The 20092-nt window shown below is 46.8% G+C and overlaps 1 protein-coding gene across 1 annotated transcript in view; it reads left to right on the top strand.

The window, feature by feature from the left end:
- The window catches only part of LOC147603900 (uncharacterized), a 267683-nt gene that overhangs the window by 141607 nt on the left and 105984 nt on the right, over nt 1-20092 (top strand). The window contains exons 22-26 of the mRNA XM_086795826.1: nt 784-1052; nt 1217-1403; nt 1611-2042; nt 2305-2496; nt 2609-3028. Of these exons, the coding sequence (XP_086651952.1) occupies nt 784-1052; nt 1217-1403; nt 1611-2042; nt 2305-2496; nt 2609-3028 (1500 nt within the window). The remainder of the gene's footprint in view (nt 1-783; nt 1053-1216; nt 1404-1610; nt 2043-2304; nt 2497-2608; nt 3029-20092) is intronic.

Here is a 20092-nt window from a genome sequence, read left to right as displayed (position 1 = left end):
TGAACGTCGTGCACGTCATGCACATGCCAGTGTCATGCCTGTCCAACATACCATTGGAACCCTCTTGTATGATGTAATGTGTCATGTTGTCCCGGGCACATATTAGGCCACTAGTTGATGTATAAAATCCATGTTTGGGACGTTTGGCAGCCCATTGGCCACCTATTTTCGGGGCCATGGGGGTCTAGGGTGCCCATAGGCAGGGGCAATGACCCAAAAGAGGCCAGAAGAGGGATTTATTCCCACTACCAGCCCTGTAGTGCCAGTCAGCTAGCATAATCAGCAGTTGGCCATCTTCCTCCGCCCATATAAGGGTGTTCTCAGCCGTAGCACAGAGATATCACTCTTGCATACACCTTTATATCACTCTTGCATACAAAAGGTGTGGATACCACTGCCAGAGACAGCCCTCAGCCTTAAATGCAAGGTAGAAGAGGTCAACAAGAAGTCCAAATCAGTGTTGATGCAAAAATGCAGGTAAGGGGGACCTGTAGAAGCAAAAACACAGCACTCACTTACGGTCCAGCAGAGGAGACTTCAAGGGCCGCCAAGAGGAAGAGATTCCCAAGTTAAAGGAAAGACCATGCATTCTTCTCTGAGTCTTTCTCTGTTTTATGTTTGTGTTTTCAGCCACATATGTGGTTTATTCATGCTATGCATTGTGTATTGATTCCTTGAGCCTTGTCTCTTGTATTGTTTTTATCATATTTAATCGAAATCTTTTCATGCAGAAGAAAAAGCACAATGAAATCCTCTCATCTTTCTTTTTTTGTATATTGATAGGCTATTGCCAAGCAGTGTGTTGTATTCAATTGCTCAGATGGATTAGATTATATTGCCATGGGCAAGTTTTTCAAAGGACTTGCTAGCAGCGGTGCTTGGGCTTGTTTTGATGAGTTCAACCGCATTGATCTAGAAGTGCTTTCAGTGATTGCACAACAGATTCTTACTATCCAGCTAGCCATACAGCAAAAACTAAAGCGTTTCATATTTGAGGATACTGAAATATCTCTTGATCCTTCTTGTTCAGTTTTTATCACCATGAATCCGGGGTAGGTAGACATATCGCCGCCGCTCAAGAGTGTCAATAAATTTCAGTCTTTGTCAACTTGCTATCTTGCAGTCAACATGGTTCGCCTTCAATTGTATGAGCAGTGTGTATTTTGAGTTTTTTTAGGGTATGTACATGACATTCAATCACCTGTACTCCTTGCAGCTATGCAGGTCGGTCAGAGCTCCCAGACAACCTTAAGGCCCTTTTTAGGCCATGTGCAATGATGGTGCCTGATTATGCACTCATTGGAGAAATCAGTCTTTTCTCATTTGGATTTCGCCAAGCCAAGCCTCTTGCTCGAAAGATGGTTACAACATTCAAACTTTGTTCTGAGCAACTCTCATCACAGGTTCGGATAGCTTGTACAGAGTTTCAGATTCCCAGCTTGTATGGATACTGAATAATTACTAGTTTCAGTCTGTTTGGCACTACAGAGCATTGCATATCAGAAAACTGAAAACTGAGAATCTTGGTTTCTAGTGCAGTTTGTAAGCATTAAAGTGTTTGTGTGAGATTGACACTAACATTATGTAGACTTTTTTTGGGATATCTTTAGGACCACTATGACTATGGTATGAGGGCTGTGAAAAGTGTGATTGTGGCAGCAGGCAATCTAAAACGTGCTTATCCTGATGAGAATGAAGAAGTTCTATTGTTGCGAGGTTTACGAGATGTAAATGTTCCGAAATTCTTGAGCCAAGACCTTCCTCTTTTTGCTGGTATAATAACGGATCTTTTTCCAGGAGTTCAGCCACCAAAGATAAGCTATGATGATCTTCTTCAAGCTTTGTCAACAGTATGCTCTGAACTGAATATCCAGCCTGTTGAAGCATTCGCAACAAAGGTTATTCAACTATACGAGACAACTCTTGTGAGGCATGGCCTTATGCTGGTTGGACCAACAGGTGGTGGAAAAACCATGTGTTATCGCTCACTTGCAATGGCAATGTCCTTGCTCAACGTAGGTGGATCAACAACATATCAGAAGGTATTTCAAATGTCCTGACTGGATATTAGAGATCCATCCTTGCATGAAAAGATTCATTTTGAGTATCATTGAAGATTCGCGAGCCAGTGTTATAGCCTTTAAAAGACTGCCTTGGTCCTAATGTCAAATGAACACTCCCTAAAGCCTATGAGAAGTTCTGAATGTGTATGAGCAGCACCATAATTATTGAGGGTATGCCGTGTTTGTAATTGAATAATGAAAGTGAAGAGGCATCTCAGATCTGGAATTTTAAAATCTGCAGGTAAAAACAGTTTGTTTGAATCCCAAGTCCATCACAATGGGGCAGCTTTATGGAGACTTTGATGAGAATACGCATGAATGGACAGATGGTGTCTTGGCATGTTATATGCGTGAACTTGCAGGAGATCCATCTCCTGACAAAAAGTGGCTGATGTTTGATGGTCCCGTGGATGCTATTTGGATTGAGAACATGGTGCCTTTCTGTCTGGTTTCGAATTGCTTTATCATATGTAAAAAATTATTTTGGGTCTAGATATGTACTTCAGGGTTTTGGCAAACAGAATAATGTTAGGGTTTCTGTGCAGAATACAGTACTTGATGATAACAAAAAGCTATGTCTTGTCAGTGGTGAAATCATTCAAATGTCATCAACAATGACCATGATGTTTGAGGTTGAAGATCTTGCAGTGGCTTCACCAGCAACAGTGAGTAGGTGTGGCATGGTGTACATGGAACCTAGTGCCAGGGGTCTAGATGTGCTTTTCACATCCTGGGTACAGAGGGTGCTGCCAGCTGTGCAAGCTCACAAGGAGAAACTCTACTTTCTTTTCAAAGAACTTGTGGTTGGCACTGTGAGGTTGGTCAAAAAGACACTCAAGCAGACTGTCGCTACAACGGAAGACAACTTAGTTCTCAGCTTATTCAGCCTCATGGATAGCCTTTTGGTTCCATTCAACAAGGAGAATAGTCAGCTAAATGAGGAGGATGTACAGAAGCTATCTCAAGTACGTCTTCCTTTCAATGCCCTCACATGATCTTGCTTTACACTTATGCTCCGAGGGATTTTTTTTTTTTTTTGAAAAAGTATGAAAAAATATACAAGAGGGAGTTTCAAACCAAACAAGGTGGAAATCTCAACCAGTCCGGTACCTTGTGCTGCCAACTAGGTCCCGTATGAGTGGGAGTGAAAAAGATGCCATACTTCCACTCTCTCATAAATTGGCCGCACTTTCTCTCCACAGCGGATGAGTTGCAATTGCATATAACAAAGCACTCAAAGGGCAACCTTGCAAACCGCTCTCCTCTATCACCGCAAGCAAGAGCTCTACTGTGGGCATCACGATACATGCATGAAACTCCCTTGATCCATCTCTGAGAGAAGCCCATATGACTAAGAGTACCCTCAAGAAAGTCCCAATCCACTCTATCATAGGCCTTCTCAAAATCCAAGAGCAGAATGGCTAAGGGCTGATTGCTCGCTTTAGCCCATTTGACGGCCTCCCAAAACGAGAAAATGTTATCAAAGATGCTCCTGCCGTGTAAGAATCCATTCTGGGTATCATGAATAACATCCTGCAAAATTGGCTGCAATCTGATGCTCACTACCTGAGCAAGAATCTTATACGCAGTTCCAAGGTGATAGGTCTCCACTGGCCAATCAATGTCTTATCCCCGCTCTTAGGAATAAGATAAATAAGCCCCTCAGTGAGAGAAGAAGGCATAGAACCTGTGTCCCACATCTCCTGCAAAGCCGATGTTATCTTAGCCCCAATCTCATCCCAAAAAGTAGTGAGAAAAACAGGGGAGAGGCCATCCTCCCCTGGACACTTACCATGAGGTAAGGCATGAAGAGCATGACTGAACTCCTGCATGGAAAAAGGGGCATCCAGAGCGGCACACATCTCCTCGGTGATCAAATGTAGAGTTCTTGCTGAGAAGCACCAACAAGAGGCAATAAACCAAGCTGAGGCAAGCAAAACCTGATTAGCCACCAAAGCTCTGGAGGCTAAATCTAATCTCCTGGAGCTCCAATGGAGGAGCTTCTTCCGGATACTCATAAGTACCGGAGCAAACTGCTGTGCAGGAGAAATATCAATCCCAACTTGGCATCCCAAATATCTAGTTGTACATCCTCTGCTGATCCAAGTAAAACCAAGCTCTGCACCCCAATCAACTCTCGGTGAATCACTAACCCAAAAACCAACAGATTTGTACCAATTAATGAGTGCCCCTACTGCCAAACAGAACTCCTCTAGTGCTACCTGGAAGGAACATAAGCATATATTTGAAGGCTCCAAAAACAGGGCTGTGTCATCAGCCAACTCAGAGTCAACCAACTCATGACTACGAAGAGGCAACCTCAAACCTGAAATACCAGCAGTGGAGCGGAGAAAGATGCTCATGACCTCTGCAACTATGATATATAATAAAGGGGCTAATGGGCAGCCCTGTCATACTGAGCGAGAAATCTGAAACCGCTCTCCTCTATCACCGCAAGCAAGAACTCTACTGTGGGCATGGGGGTAGTATATCTCCTGGCAGAGTATATTATGCCAATCCGCTTGTTTTGGTGGTAACAACTTCGACTTTCTAAAGTGGCTATTGTCCCAAACAATTGCAAAACATCCATAATCACTGTCAAATCCCTTGGAGTATCTACCAGGAAGACAAATAGTCATTAGCATATGCTTGTGCAACCATTGATGACCTCCCTGGCTGCACCAGTCCATTTAATTTTCCATCCTGACTAAGAATATCCATATACTTCAGTAGAGGATGAGTGCAATTGCATACAACATTCCACTTATTGGGCAGCCCTACCTAACTAATTTCCCCGAAGTCCAGGGTGATGTTGATCCTTTCTCAATGATACATCTAGTTGTGCTGCTTGCATACAACCAGTAGATGACTTGTCATTTGTGGACCAAACCCTACATGTTTCATGGTGGCAGCAATAAAGTCCCAATGCACTATATATCAAATGCTTTGGCAATGTCTACCTGTAGTAAAACAATACCTCCTGGCCAATATATTTGGCATACACCATTCCCACATAAGCATTACATATATTGTTAGTTATTTGTCATTCAGGAATGAAACCATATTGGGCAGGATGCAACCCTTTGTTAAGGACATTGGTCATTCTATTGGATATCATCTTTGTCACCAATTTGTATAGCACTGGCGTTAAAGTGATATGTCTCCAATTAGCCAAATTTAGGCATACATTCTTTCTCGGAGCCAATTTGGCAAAGCCCTCTTGCCAGGAAGTAGCCATCACTCTTTGTAAACATGCAACATGTATCATTGCCAATAAAATGTCTTCCAATCCTCCCCCCCCCTCCCCCCCCCCTCTCTACCCAAACCCCTCCGCCTGCCTGCAGCCCTCTCCCCTCTCTTCTTGTTTTCGCTTGTGCTCCCTCCATCCCCTGCAATGCCCCCCTCTCGATCCCGCTGCCTGCTCCAGCAGCCCCCCCCCCCCCCTCCCTCTCTTTCCTCCTTCCGTCCCCTCCCATGTCTCTCCCTTCCTCGCTTCCCTCATCCGTAGCCTCTCCGTCTTCTTCCGGCTTCTTCGCCCCCTCTGTCTTCTTCCAGCAGTGTTCTCAGTTCTTGGGCTTTCTCCTTTCGGCAAGTCTCAACCTATTTTGGTCTTCACCCTTAGGAGGACTCCATGGTAGCAGCTCCGTCATCCTTGATCGAGATCATCGTTATTTTCTCGTCTTTCTCTGAAGCAGACCTTTAGCTCCTCGCTACGATTGTTGTATCATTAGAGGCCTCCACTTTGGTATGCAAGATTGTCGATAGTTGCCCTCCGCGAGGAGAACTCAGAGATCTTCTACAGGTTAGCCTTCTTGGTGGGCCGGCAAAGATCATAGATATTCATCCTCTAGGGTGTGGCCATTGGGAGAGTGATGGAACTCCTCCCCATTGCCGCCTCATCCCTTGCACAGGCAACCGAGATTCCATCCCTTTGCATCTGTATTACCTCGCCGGAGACAATGCCTCGTGTCATATCTATTCCATGCCTTTGGGATGACCCCATCATTCAGCGATTCGACTCTGATGTTGGAGAGTGGCAGACTGTTGGCCTACGCTAGTGCCGTCAGCCGACTACGAGAGCCGAGCGTAGTTGTCGTGCGCACCAGGCTTGCAGAGTACAGGAGGATTCAATTTTCGAGCAATTATCACAGCACCCACCTGTTGGGGAAGGGCCCCCTCCAGTCACTACGAGGGTGCCTCTAGCCCCTTTTGTATGTTGGCCGTTACCCCACCAAGATTCTTCCTCCGGTTCTTAGTTTCTAGTGAGGCCAGCTCGCCCCATTGAACCCCCGCCAGCCCCTCCCAGCACCCTTTTTCTTGGATGGATCTCTCCCAATTGACCCCCTTTTCTCCACCTCCCCACTCTCCTCTGCTTTTGCCTCCGCCTCCGCCTCCCCCTCCCCCTCCCCCCCCCCCCCCGCCCCCTCCTCCTCATCCTTCATCCTCACCTCCGACTCTTTCCGCAGTAGTCTCCCTTGCCTCGCCCTCTTCCTCTGAGCCCACTCTCCCCCCTCCCTTCGCCTTTCCAGAGCTCTCCCGTTGCCCCCCTGTAGCGCCCGGCGCAGAGCAGAGACAGGCGGCGAGCTTCGTCCCCGCTGCTTGATTGATCGATTCTCGGAGCCAATAGAGATGACCATTGCCGCTTCCTCAGTGAAGGCTTTCCTGCCAGAGTCCCGAGGTGGGCTCCCCAGGATCTTGGGACTGCTTACTGATTATAGTTACTTCCAATGTCTTCTAGTGGAAGGAGCTGTTCTTTTTGAGAAGACAGTGGCTCCTATTCGGAGAAGTGTGGTGTTTCATCATTCCAAACCTTCTACGTCAGAAAGCGGCGCGATGATCTTCTCCTTCTCCTTTTGGTCCCTCAGGGACACGGGGAGGAGTTTGTATTCCTATCAGTGAGCAGCTATTGCCGACAGTGACAGGCTCAGATGTCATAGTCTCTGGGCGAGCACAATGGGTTACCATTGTGATTGGAGAGGACTTCATGGCCTTGCTCCATGTTTATGCCCCGAACGCCATACAGGTAGAGCCATCTTCTGGAGTACAGTCCATCAGGGCCTCTTCTTCAGGCTGACTGTTAGTGCATGGGTGGAGACTATAACATAATCGAGTCAAAGAGAACAGACTTGGAGGAGGCACGACTACAGTCTCAGGCACGCAAAGTACTCTGCATGGGGGGAGTTGATCCTGGCACTCACGGGACATGACCCTTGGGCCTTGGCATCTTCCCGAGTGTGGGTGTAGTCTCGGGATCTTGTGTTTCTTGCGGTCCAATAGGAGTACCGGCCTCAACCTCTCTCAAATTGATACGTGCTATGTGGATGAGTGGGCTTGCGGTCATAGGGGCATGATTGGCATGTTAGCGAGTACAATTTTTTCTTATCACGCTCGAGTTATTCTGGCCTTACAGGACCCTTGGAGGTAGGATAGGCATGCGAGCACTAGGATTCTAGATAGCCTCATACAAGACTCTGAGATCTGTAGTAGGGTAGAGCAGATATGGGTGGGATTGGATTTTGTCTGAGGCTCTAGCACAAGCACCTTGGATGTGGGCCTTGGTGAGATCATCAGATTTTTGCAGGAGCCAGCACAGAGAAGTTTGGAGGGATTTCGTGAGCAGGAGAGGAGCTTGAGGAGGGGTCTTGCCTCTCTCCAGCGGCTTCAGAGAGTTCCCCTGATAGTCCGTGGATTGAGAGTCACTGCTTGCTGTCGCTCGTATGGTGATCAGATCCGTTGAGGAGAGGCAGATGGAGTACAGGTTCTATGCCAGAACTTCCTTTTGGACCTAGGCCAGAGGTAGAATCACAAGGGGACTTCTTTTAGATTGCGGGCCGCCATAGGCAGAGAGAGGCTGCGAGGCCAGGATGGAGTTATTGATTCTAACCCCCCCAAGGTGAGAGCTATCGCCACATATTTTTTCCAATCCCTCCTCACAGCGCCCCATTATCCCCACAGGTGATGGACGCGTGCGTGAGTGTCTAGTGGCACATGAGAGAGGTGGTTCCTCTTGCTCTACGGTTTTTATTGACTCCCTTCATAGCACAGGAGCTTGCAGAGGCATTGACGGCTCTCCCTAGTGGCGAATGCCGAGTGGTGGATGGGCTTCTAGATTCTTTCTTTCTTCACCACTGGAATGTCATGGAAGGCGGCCTTCGAGCAGCCTTCAATGAGATTATGATCACAAGTGCCATGCCAGAGAGGCTTTCAAAGGGTTTGATACACTTGATTTCTAAGGAGGGTGGTGACAGATTGGAGATCTGGCAGTGGAGACCCATCACCCTTCTTGGGACCGCCTACAAGATCTTGGACAAGGCCATCAGCTGGAGACTTTCAGTCTTTCCTCCCTAACTTGATCCATGACACTTCAGCTAGCGATAGCTTCGGCCAGGCTGTTGGCAACAGGACCACATAGTGCTTCTCCTAGACTTTGAGAAAGCTTATGATTGGAGATTCTGGAGGGCGCGATGCACCGGATGGGGTTCCCGGTGGAGTGGATCCATGGTGTTGCACGACTTTACTCAACCTCTCCTCACACTCAGGTTCTCATAGGGCGCTCGAGGCAACAGATTCCCCATTTTTGGCTCGGTCCGACAGGCCTGTTCTCTTGCACCTTACCTTTTCCTATTCATCGCTGAGGCCACAAGAAGTTTCCTCTCCTCTTAGGAGACGGGAATCGAGGGATTGCGACTCCCCCTCTGTGCTTAGGAGAAGTTGCTGGACTCAAGAGTTTGCAGATGACATAGCAGCATAGCTATCCGGAGATGTTGGGAATCACTAAAGATTAACTGAAGCGATTAAGATCCTCTGTTGCGCATTAGGAGCGCATATCAATTGGCACAAGTCGTGTGGTTTCTGGGTAGGCTATGCACCTGTCCCGACTTAGCGGCTAGTTGAGGCTTTCCAGTGGATCTCGAGGGGCACTCCAATCCGCTATCTAGGATGCTAAGTGGGCATCGATATCACTCTGGAGCAACAGCTCGCCCCTCTTCTTCTGAGCATCCGAAAGAAGCTTTTGGATTGGAGCTTTGCGAGGCTATCTTTAGCTGCTCGAGTGGTGGCGGCGAAAGCTTTTCTGCTGGAACTCTGCGACGCTATCTTTAGTTGCTCGAGTGGTGGTGGTGAACCAGGTCCTTCTTGCCACCATGTGGTACATTACTTCCTGTTGGGCCTTCTCCCGAGCAAGCATTGGTTAGGTACAGTGGTTGATCCGGAACTTCTTGTGGGCCGGTTCTGATGGGAGGCTTGCCTGGCCCAAGGTGGTGTTGAGAGTGATCATTCAGCCGTGATACAAAGGGGACATAGGCATCATTGACCCCTCCATTCAGAGCCGTGGCCTGCTCGGCAAATTGATTGTTAGAGGACTCCTTCTTGGTGCTGAGCCTTTGGAAGGACTTCCTCTTGGCCTGGATTTCAGCCTGTACCCAGAGCCTGGGAGGCCCTTGGCCGCCAAGTACTAGATGGATCTTCACTAAGATGCAGGCACGCGGATTTAGCTTAGCATTTGAGGACAGATTTGCAGCCAGCCTACTCTGAGCTTGGGATCACCTCAAGGTGACCCTTAGGTAGTTAGGTCCGTTAGTCGTAGAGGAGTGTCTTCGGCAGCCCCTGCTCTGGAACCCCCTAATCCGTCTACCTAGTGGCCACATGTTGGGGGCCCAACCTTATGTATCATGGGGAGCATTGAGCATAGGACCTTGCAGGTCCCTTGGCGATTGGCTTGCACAATGGAGCTGCTCTCAGAGGCTTAGGAGAGAGGCCTGGCAGGGATCAAGGGTAGCGACAGACTCAGCCTCGACATCGACTCTGTTGTTCCTCAAGAGTGGTTGACACCTATCCCAAACCCGACTCCCCCACAGTGTCTAGGCGTGTTTACTAGGCATGATATTCTCTTCGGATTTCTCTTGAAGAAACTTTCTTGGGGTGACAGAGCCATGTCAAGGGCAGTGGGAGACCAAGGGCCTAATGAAGGGAACTGGATTTCATATTCGGACGGCCAATGCGACTAGATGGCCTAGATGACTATGGAAGAATGCTCGGGCGGTCCTAATGACCAGATGGCCTTGAGGATAGTCTGAGCGGTCGTAGTCGCCAGATGGCTCAGCACGGTTTCGATGAAACTAGACAAGACAATCCATGAACAGGAGGATCATTACTTGTGGACTGTATACTGATGTATGTTTGAAGTTCTTTGACTTTGTGCTGTTTTTGATGTGTGGACGATGCTTGGATTTATTGCATGTGATAGTCCACTAGGCTCCAAACTACCTGGCCAGTATTTGGAATACCCAATAGTAGATGCTAGACGCGAATGATGCATACTTGTTTGTTGACTAGCTTGTGTCTAGTTTTTGCAGAAGGTAGGTATGCATTTATTATAGCTAACACATGCGATAGGCCATGAAGATGTGACATCAAGAATAAAGCTAATGGTCAAAGGAAAGGCATTGAGATGTTGCCAGATGGGGAGATGACACCACAGGTATGGGGAAAGACCCGATGCACAAGCTCACCAGATGGGGCTAGTACCTTATAAACATATGGATGTACATGATGTACTTGAAACACATGAATATACATGGAACAAGTCCGTAGTTGAGGACAACTGCGATATAAGAGGGAGGGAATGTAACTATTTGGCCCTTCTAGCTCTATTTCACATAAACCCATGCACAGACACTAGACAGGTGGAAGAAGACACGGGACGGGGATAGGGTCCATAAGGTTTGATTAAGAAAAGCACCATTCTTGGTCAAAAAGCAAGAAAAAGCAAAAAGTCAAACCGGGTTGACCGCGAGCCAAGGGCACCATTGGAAGGAGGAGACTGTGCTAGACTAAAAAGCTAAAAGCCGCTTTTTCAAAACGCAGCTTGAGGGCGAAAAAGCAAGGTCGTGAAGCTAGAAAAGAAAAACAAGAACTCTTGACTAAAGTTGAGTAATATTTTACTATTAGAAAGACCAAAAGCAAAGTAAAAGGCAAAAGCATCACTTTCTGGCAAAAAGCAAGGCTTCCATTGCGTTGCCATCTTCGTTGAACTGTGGAGATTATCTTCTCCATTTCAGAGTGCCTCTATCGACTATTGTGCCACGTCATCACGATTGTATGGATCCGTACAGCTGTACGGAACTGTATGGACATGTAAGGACTGAAATTTCAAAAAGCCTAAAAATTTCAGAAACCCTAAAATTGGTCCAAAAATCCTAAAAACTGTTTTTTGGAGTTTTTTTTTTTTCCAAAAAGAGACTTCTATTAAGTATGAAAAAGACATACAACAATATCAACTATAAGGCAGAAAAGAATAGAATAACCCCAATATGTAAGGTGATTTCAACCACTGAGGAGCATCATGATGCTATGAAAGACGTGTGGGACTAGTGGAAAAGAAAATGCCATGGTCCCACTCCCGCATAAATATCACGCGCTTTGCCAGCGCAGAACAAGAGGACCCTTGAATACAAGCCCAAGTAGCCATAAGAGTATGGATATTATCACCCCATAGTACTAATGCACTGAGACCCAAAAATCCAGACACCCTCAATAGTCTCCGTACATCTAGCTCAAAAGATTTGCCATATGCTGTAATACTGGCAACAATCTCTCAGCTGGTGTCAATCCTCTGTCTGGGGGTGTATAATCAGAGTGAGGGACATCTTGCAATAAACCATGTTGGGCAATACCTCTACGAATGAAAATAGTAGGATTTGTACCACTGCCCTCATAAAAGAGCTACGGACCGGACTGGGAGAGCCAAGCAACTGCCCCCCAAGTCACCTGCATGGCTCGACCACTCAATTTGCCCATAAGTTGGGCTATAGAACCCCAAATCTTGTGTGCAGTGTTGCATCTCAGCCTGGAATATCTGGAAGGCTAGAGGCACCGAGGCCATTGAGGGTACTCCCGTTCTTGGTTCTCAGTGTCTTTGCAAGATTTGGAGTGATATTATTCACACCATCATGGCTACCTAGGCCAGAATCCGGGGATCTTCAAGGGCTGCGGAGAGGAAGCGCAGCCAGTTTATGAGAGAGTGGAACATTGGTATCTTTTTCATGTCCTCTCATTCGGGACCCTATTGGCAGCACAGGGCTCCTGATTGGTTGAGATCTCCACCTTTCTTGGTGTGAAATCTCCATTTTGTAAATTTTTTTCATACTTAATAGAAGTCTCCTTTCTAAAAAAAAAAAATCTTGTGTGCAGTGCTGCATCCCCATAAACAATGTTGTACAGTCTCAGAATCTGCCACACACCTAAGGTAGGAAGGTGCTACACCGAAAACTGATCTCCACTGATTGGTGGGGAGACCACCATGTAAGAATAACCAAAAGAAATGAGAGATTTGGCTCCATCTGTATGAGTGCCAAAGTCTATGCCAATATGTGCGTTGTATCAGTGGAGAAATATCATAGCTCTCCCAATGAGGCCTGAGTATAGGGATCCTATGCATCTGTCGAGCGAGGAGAAGCCTGGCATTCCGGACGGTGAAACTAAAAAAGGAAGGTTTTCCAAAGAATCCAAAGATCTCAAGCTTCGCCATGTTCTAACAATGGCTGCAATAAGAGGGAAAGATGGTGCGCTAATATCAGCCTCTGTGAACAAAAATCATGTGTTGGGCGTCCGGTCTCTCCCGACCCGGGGTGTACATCTAGAAATCTGAGACAAGAAAAAATCCTTCCAAGGCTCAGTGCTCGGTAGGAAACCTCTGACCACAAGTTTACAGAGCAACGCCCTGCACTGAAGATCCGGATCGATAATATTCAAGCCCCCCTCTCATTTGGGCCGAGTAACTGTGAGCCAAGCTACCCTGACATGAGTGTCTGAGGTGCCATCCAAACTCGACCAGAGAAAATTGCGGATCAATCTCCGCAATTGACCAATGCACGCACGAGAGAAGCACCAACAAGAGGCAATAAACCAAGCTGAGGCAAGCAATACTTGATTAGCCACCAAAGCTCTGGAAGCTAAATCTAATCTCCTCTTGCTCCAATGAAGGAGCTTCTTCTGAATACTCATAAGTACCGGAGCAAACTGGTGTGCAGGAGAATACGCGTACGGACAGGTGCAGGCGAATACGTGTACGGACAGGTACAGGCGACAAGGACAGCTCTGTCCAGCTGGTACAGTCGGGTATAGTGCAGACCCGTACAGTTGGTATAGGTAGAGGTGCATCAAACAGGCAGCAGCTCTGCAGACGCAGAACTGTACGAACTTGTATAGGCGGGTACTGCAGACCTGTACGGACAAGTACAGGCGGGTACAGTCCTGTTCAGTCCTGAACATTTGCAGGCGGCGCATCATCAGAGTACAGTCGGTGCATCAGTTGATGATGGGTCCCGGCAAAGGAACCTTGAAACCGGCATCTGTTAGAAACCAAAGTGCGGTAGACTAGCAGTCACCCTTCCAATTGTAGTCCAAATAAATAACAAATTAACAAGAGCTAGAATGCTCCAAAACTGAAAGGAAATCGACACCGTCAAGAGACCCCTCTGATCACTTCATATTAGCACCGCTTGTAGACACCGTAGACTATGGTCGCAACTCGAGGAAAGTCATTGCTGAAAAATTCAGCAGCATGTCAGACACAGAAGATGAATATTTTTCACGCAAGCCACAGGTCTCAGCAGTTTCACTTGCTTATCATCATGAGCTTGATGAGATGAAAGAGCAGTATGCCCATGATGAGGATTTTGGAAGGCTCTATGATCAGATGTCTGAGGGTCAGCGGCATGATCATTATACTCTCAGAGATGTTTTTTTGTTGATGCATGGTAGACTGTGTGTTACCAGGCAATTACGACTCAAGGTTATGATTGAAAGTCATGCTCCATCGTATGTAGGTCATAGAGGTATTGACGCCACGGTAAAAGCAGTTGAGACTTTCTTTTATTGGCCAACCTTGAGAAGAGATGTTGATGCTTTTGTTAGGCAATGCACCGTATGTCAGAAGGTGAAGTTTGACCGTCAAAAGACACCAGGGTTACTTCAGCGTTTACCTATTCCAGATAGACCATGGGAGCATTGCCATGGATTTTATATTTGATCTTCCACGGACACAAACGGGGAATGATGCAATTTGGACTATCATATGCAGGTTCAGTAAGCAGGCCCATTTCATTCCCGTGCGTAAGACGATCAAAGTTGATCATATGGTGAAGTTGTTCATGGCGAACATCTTCAAGTATCATGGCTTGCCTTCGTCTATCATTAGTGACCGTGATCCACGGATGACGAGTTTATTCCGGAGAGGGTTGTTTGACAACATGGGTACAACTCTCAAGTTTTCATCTTCATTTCATCCACAAACAGATGGTCAATCGGAAGAGGCTAATTCTACAGTGTTAGATCTTCTTAAGTGTTATATGTCAGAGCACAAGCAACAATGGGAAAAGTATCTTCCTTTGGTGGAGTTTTCTTATAACAACACTGTCCATACCTCGACGGGCAAGGCACCTTTTGAGATTGTGGAAGGAGGGAAGAAGGTACCACCCATTTGCACACAAAGGATAAGATCTTTGAGGCTGATCAGTATGTGGAGAATATGGATGAAGCTTATCGGAGAGTTAAGTTGGCACTCCAGAAAACTCAGCAAAAGCAAAAGAAAGCAGCAGACCGTTCACAGACGTGCATTAGAGTTTGCTTTGGGTGATTGGGTTCTTTTGCGATTTGAAAAGCTAGGCTCAAGAAGATGAAGGGTAAAGAGCGCTTATTCCCTAAGTTGAGCATGCGCTATTATGGACCTTTTCAGGTATTGGAAAAGATTGGTGAGGTGGCCTATCGCTTGAAGCTACCAGATCACTGGAGGATTCACAATGCATTTCATGTGAGTCTACTTAGACCTTTCCATGGGGATGTGCCTGAGGATGTATCAGGTGAGGCTCAGCCGGAAGTTGAGGAACTTGATGAGGTTCTTATTCCAGAGCAGATACTGGCACATAAGGAAAGAAAGGTACGAGGTAAAGTTTCCCGTCGCTATCTTGTGAAGTTCAAGAACTATTCACCGATGGATGCGAAGTGGATGGAGGAAGGTGACTTAACAGATTCACCTCAGGTTTTGCAGCTTTATCTCGATGCCTTTGAGTTGGAGCCGACTCTTGTTACGGCTCATTCAGGTTCAGCAGAGCATGGGTCTGGAGCATTGCCTGATGCTCAAGAGGGGGGTAGCACCTCCACTCCCTTGATACAGACAGGCTCAGATGACATCTAGAGGTCGCTTGGTGCAGCTTTTGTCTCACCCGAAGGTACTGATGGCTGACAGTACATCTGTTTATGGGACTTCTATGATATGTGTACTAGTCACATTGGATGTTGTGGTTGTGTATGGTTCATAGTGGTATACAACTTGGACTACTACTACACCATTGGTTTGCAGTGAATGTTGTTACATATGCATGGCTTAGAGAGATTGGGACGCTGATCTTGCCATATTGTACATTCCACTTTGGATATTTTGCTGTATCACCAGATTGCAATTGAGGACGCTTGCCATTTTTCAAGAGGGGGGTATGTCATGACCCCGTGAAAGTGGAACAGCACAAGTGTGGACATGGTGGTTGGTGAGCAAGATAAATATTTAATGATTCATATTTGGGTGCCTGGACAAATGGTATTATGTGTGGACATCCTCAAGTGTGAAGGGGGACCAAGGACTTTAATATTTTTAATGTTTTAACCTTGGGTGGTCCCTAGGCGAAAAGGGACCCTTAGAAAGTTTGATAAATTTGACAAAGGGGCCACTAGGATATTTTTGGGAAAAGGGGCAACTCCTCTTTGGGAGGTACACGCCCCTCTCCACTCTCTCTCTTGCTTTTGGAGGAGTCGTGGAAGCTAGCTGCGTGGAGGAGAAGGGGAACCACAGCTGCGTGGAGAGTAGCCGTACAGAACAGGTGGCTGCAGTTCCGTACAGCTGGTACAGGCGGCGGCTGCTGTACGACAGTAGGTACAGGCTGCTGCACATCAACTGGCGAAGGTGACTGCAGGGCGACCAGGTACGGGTTGCTACTATGCAGGCAGCTGCTGCAGGCGAATACCTGTACAGACAGGTGCAGGCGACAAGGACAGCGCTGTCCAGCTGGTACAGTCGGGTACAGTGCAAACCCGTACAGCTGGTACAGGCGGAGGTGCATCAAACATGCAGCAGCTACTGCAGGCGCAGAACTGTACGAACTAGTACAAGCGGGTATTGCAAACCTGTACGGAAAGGTACAGGCGGGTACAGTCCTGTTCAGTCCTGAACAATTGCAGGCGGCGCATCATCAGCTGCAGGCGGCGCATCATCAGAGTACAGTCGGGTACTGCAGACCTGTACGGACAGGTACAGGCGGGTACAGTCCTGTTCAGTCCTGAACAATTGCAAGCAGCGCATCATCAGAGTACAGTCAGTGCATCAGTCAGGCAGCTGCAGGGAGAAAAGTATAGACAGGTTGTTGCAAGTATAGACTGGTACGGTCAGTCCCTCTGGTGGAGAACCACGCATAAAAATTGGTAAGCTCTGAACATATCAATCTTTCTTTCTTTCCACTGGCTTATGTCTGCTGCAGAGTTGTTTCATCTGGCTCTTTGTGAGAGGAAGGGTATAGCAGTTTGAAGGGTGGAAACAGAGATTGGACAGTGGATGTGTATTTGAGCTGAGTTTGAAGCCATGTTCATGGAACATCCAGATGTATGCTCAAGGCTGCCTTGTTGAATTGTCTTGGTTGATCAGAGGAAAACACAGTGTGTTGCTTTTCTGGGACACAGATCTGTATGTGAATCCTCTATGATAAGAAGTCTTGAGCGCTGCCAGATTGGACATGCAGGATTACTTTCTTTGACTGGCTTTGTTGTACTCAGTTATACATTTCATTGAATTTGAATAAAGAAATACCGAAAGGGGCGCCAAGCTTTGGGGCCAACAGGTGTCGATTTCCTTTCAGTTTTGGAGCATTCTAGCTCTTGTTAATTTGTTATTTATTTGGACTACAATTGGAAGGGTGACTGCTAGTCTACCGCACTTTGGTTTCTACCAGAGGCCGGTTTCACTGTGTCATCAGCTAACTCAGAGTCAACGAATTCCTCTTGACTACGAAGAGAAAACCTCAATCCAGAAATACTAGCAGTGGAGCGGAGAAAGATGCTTATGGCCTCTACAACGATGATATATAAAAATGGGGCTATCGGAAGGACTGGCACCTCTAGAACCTGGGGAAGGAATGCCCCTATGGAAGCTAAAATCTTCCAATAGGATCAAGGAAGAGCAGGGAACTGTAGTGAGACCGGGGTAAGGCGTTCATCCTCCGCCTTTAGATCAAAGCCCACCTGGTACTGAAAGAAGAAAATCTTCCTAGGGCCAAGAGGGAAGGGGCTACCAGCCAAACCCTGAGAAGTAGCTTCTGAAGAATGAAAGTCCACCTAGAAGAAGGCTCAACCAAGCAGATGAGTATCCTGGAAGTGCACAATCAGCTTCGAAGGGAGAGGTGCTAGAAACCATTCACGGGCTTGCGAATAAGAGGGGTGGGAACCATAAACTCTCGCAACAAGGGTGGTCGGGACCTCAAGGTCAATGTTGTGCTAAAGGGAGATGAGCTCATCTTGTGAAAAATTGATGATTCTCCTGGCCAGTGGGGGTGACGAAAGATTGGCTGCGGGCAGAAGAAGCCATAAAGCCAATCGAGAAAGTGTGGGCGGCCGACTTGAATCCAAATAAAAATGCTGCTGAAATAAAAAGGGAAATGGGGGAGGACAAGGCGGGTGCAACAAGGCGGAAGTAGGATGAGGGAGCAACAGAGGCGGGTGCAAAAGAAGGGGGGCAGAGGCAGGAGTAGATGGGCGGGAGCAGCTGGGGCAGCAGTGGGGCACGCGGGGGCAGTAAAAAGGCAGCAAAGGGGCAGGCGGGGGCAACAGAGGGGCAGGCGGGGGTAGAAAAGCTAAAGCAAGAGAGGGGGCGGTAGCAATGGGGCAGGCGGAGGCAGTAAATGGGCAGGCGGGGGCAGCAAAGGGGCAGGCTGGGGCAGAGGCAGAAGGGGAATCTGCAGCGCGAGCTCACCTCCTCAGCAGCCTACCTCTTCGTGTGTTGTGATACTTTCTGGAGGTTTTTACCGCCCGAAAAAATGTTGGTCAACAAGGTAAAAGAGGTACTTTATGATGGCTTACACAAGGTGCAATATGGTTTTGTCCCGCGCAGACATATAACGGATAACATTGCAAATGCCTACATTGGGGTTGAATATGCAAAATATACCAAACAAGATGTGCTTATTTTGCAAGTGGACATAGAGAAGGCCTTTGACACAGTGCAATGGGACTTTATTGCGGAGACCATGTGCAACATGGGATTTGGAAATAAGATGTCCTATCTTGTGTTTTGGTTGTATCAAGGCAATGAGGCATCATGTATTCTTGATGGTGAACTCCCTGACTCGTGGTCTTTGGGTAAGTCAAGGATGCCCTTTGAGTGCCTTATTATATGCCATAGCAACTCATCCGCTGCTTCTATGCATGGATTATCTTACTCGACACGGTGCACTTTGCGGTCTTCAATTGTTATCTGGCAAGCATTTTGTGGTATAGGCTTATGCAAATGATTCCTTCTTCATGCCACGAGATGATCCTCGTGATCTCCGCATTGTAATGGAGGCCTTGGATATGTTTGAAACAACTTCAGGATCGTGAATAAATTTCTGTAAATCCAAGCTTATCCCTCTCAAGCAACAAGCTTGGCACAGTGTCTTGTGGCCATGGGCTCTTGTTCCCTCCAATCAGTTGGTTAGAGATTTGGGTTACCCACTTCCATGGCACACGTCCTTCAAACTCCAGACTGATTGCCAACTTGTATACGACGGGCATTGGGGTTTTTGGTCGCCAGTCAACGAAGATCTCACACAGACTCTTTTTTGGGAGAAGTCTTACAAGCCCTTCTTTCCATGATTTGGGCATTTCCCAAGTATGCCAAGCATCATTAATGATGAAAAGCAAACGCATGGTTGAGGTTATCCTAGAAGTGCAAGAAGAATTCCACAGTTAAACCATGTCAACCTAGAGATTTCCAAGTGCCCAATTGTTTTATTGCCTCTTGCAATTCTTCCTTTGTGAAGCATTGTTCCATAGAGAGTGCCTCTTCCTGTGATACTATGCATGAAACATGAGAGAGCAATTGATCCTTGGCTGCATGAAGTCTCCTTTCTGCCAAAAAAAAAAAAAAAAAAACTTGTGCATTTGCAGTACCTATAGTAGCAAAGACATGCACATAGTGGGACACATTCAGCAACCAATTGTTGTTTGGAACATGTCCAAGTTTGCGTCGAGGTGTTGATACGTTTCATGGTGTCTTTTGCCGTTCAAAGTGTAAGCTTTTGAAGAAATCCTTGGAAGAGCATCCCTTATCCTTGAATGGCCGTTGCCTAGCTTTGACTTGCCATTTTTCTAGCTTACATCTGTCGTTTTCAATAAGAATATGTTTTGCATTGTATAAATCCTCTTGAGACATCGAAATATTCCTCATGTAAGGAAGCTCCTCTAGAGCCTGACAAGTTGCTTTTGCATTATAGACCCTCTGTTTTTCTGCATGCATGTACTAGTGACCATAGTCTCTAATCATGAGTTGAATCCTCTTAACAAAACGATACTAGGCCACATTCGTACTTCCTAGCATTTGCAACTTTAGGGGTGTAATCACCTCTTTAACCAAGTTATGGAAAATGTCATGCGAGAGGTAAAGGTTATTGATTAGAAGCAGACAACGGCAGTATAGAGGACGATCATCTAATTGCAGTCCGAAGTATAGGCCCATCCACAGTGGTACATGATCAGATAACACTTGTGAGTGATCCACCCAAATTTTGCACATAAAATCATCATACTGATCCACATGTAATAAGTACCATCTATCCAGGTGGGCTCTATATCGAGGAAGAGCCTAGTAGTGGAAATTGAAGCCGGACACCCAAGGGCACATGTGAGTCCACGGTTGTATGGTGGCTGCCCTATCAGACAATTGCAATGGGACCCTGGTGAGTGGGAGTAGAAGGATGCTTGTAATCCTTTGAAAAGCATGCCTTTTTTCA

This window comes from Cibotium barometz, chromosome 63, assembly GCF_041138505.1.
Source record: "Cibotium barometz isolate CiBa-2024 chromosome 63, ASM4113850v1, whole genome shotgun sequence".
NCBI classification, from domain to species: Eukaryota; Viridiplantae; Streptophyta; class Polypodiopsida; order Cyatheales; family Cibotiaceae; genus Cibotium; species Cibotium barometz.
This window is presented reverse-complemented; position numbering and strand designations above follow the sequence as displayed.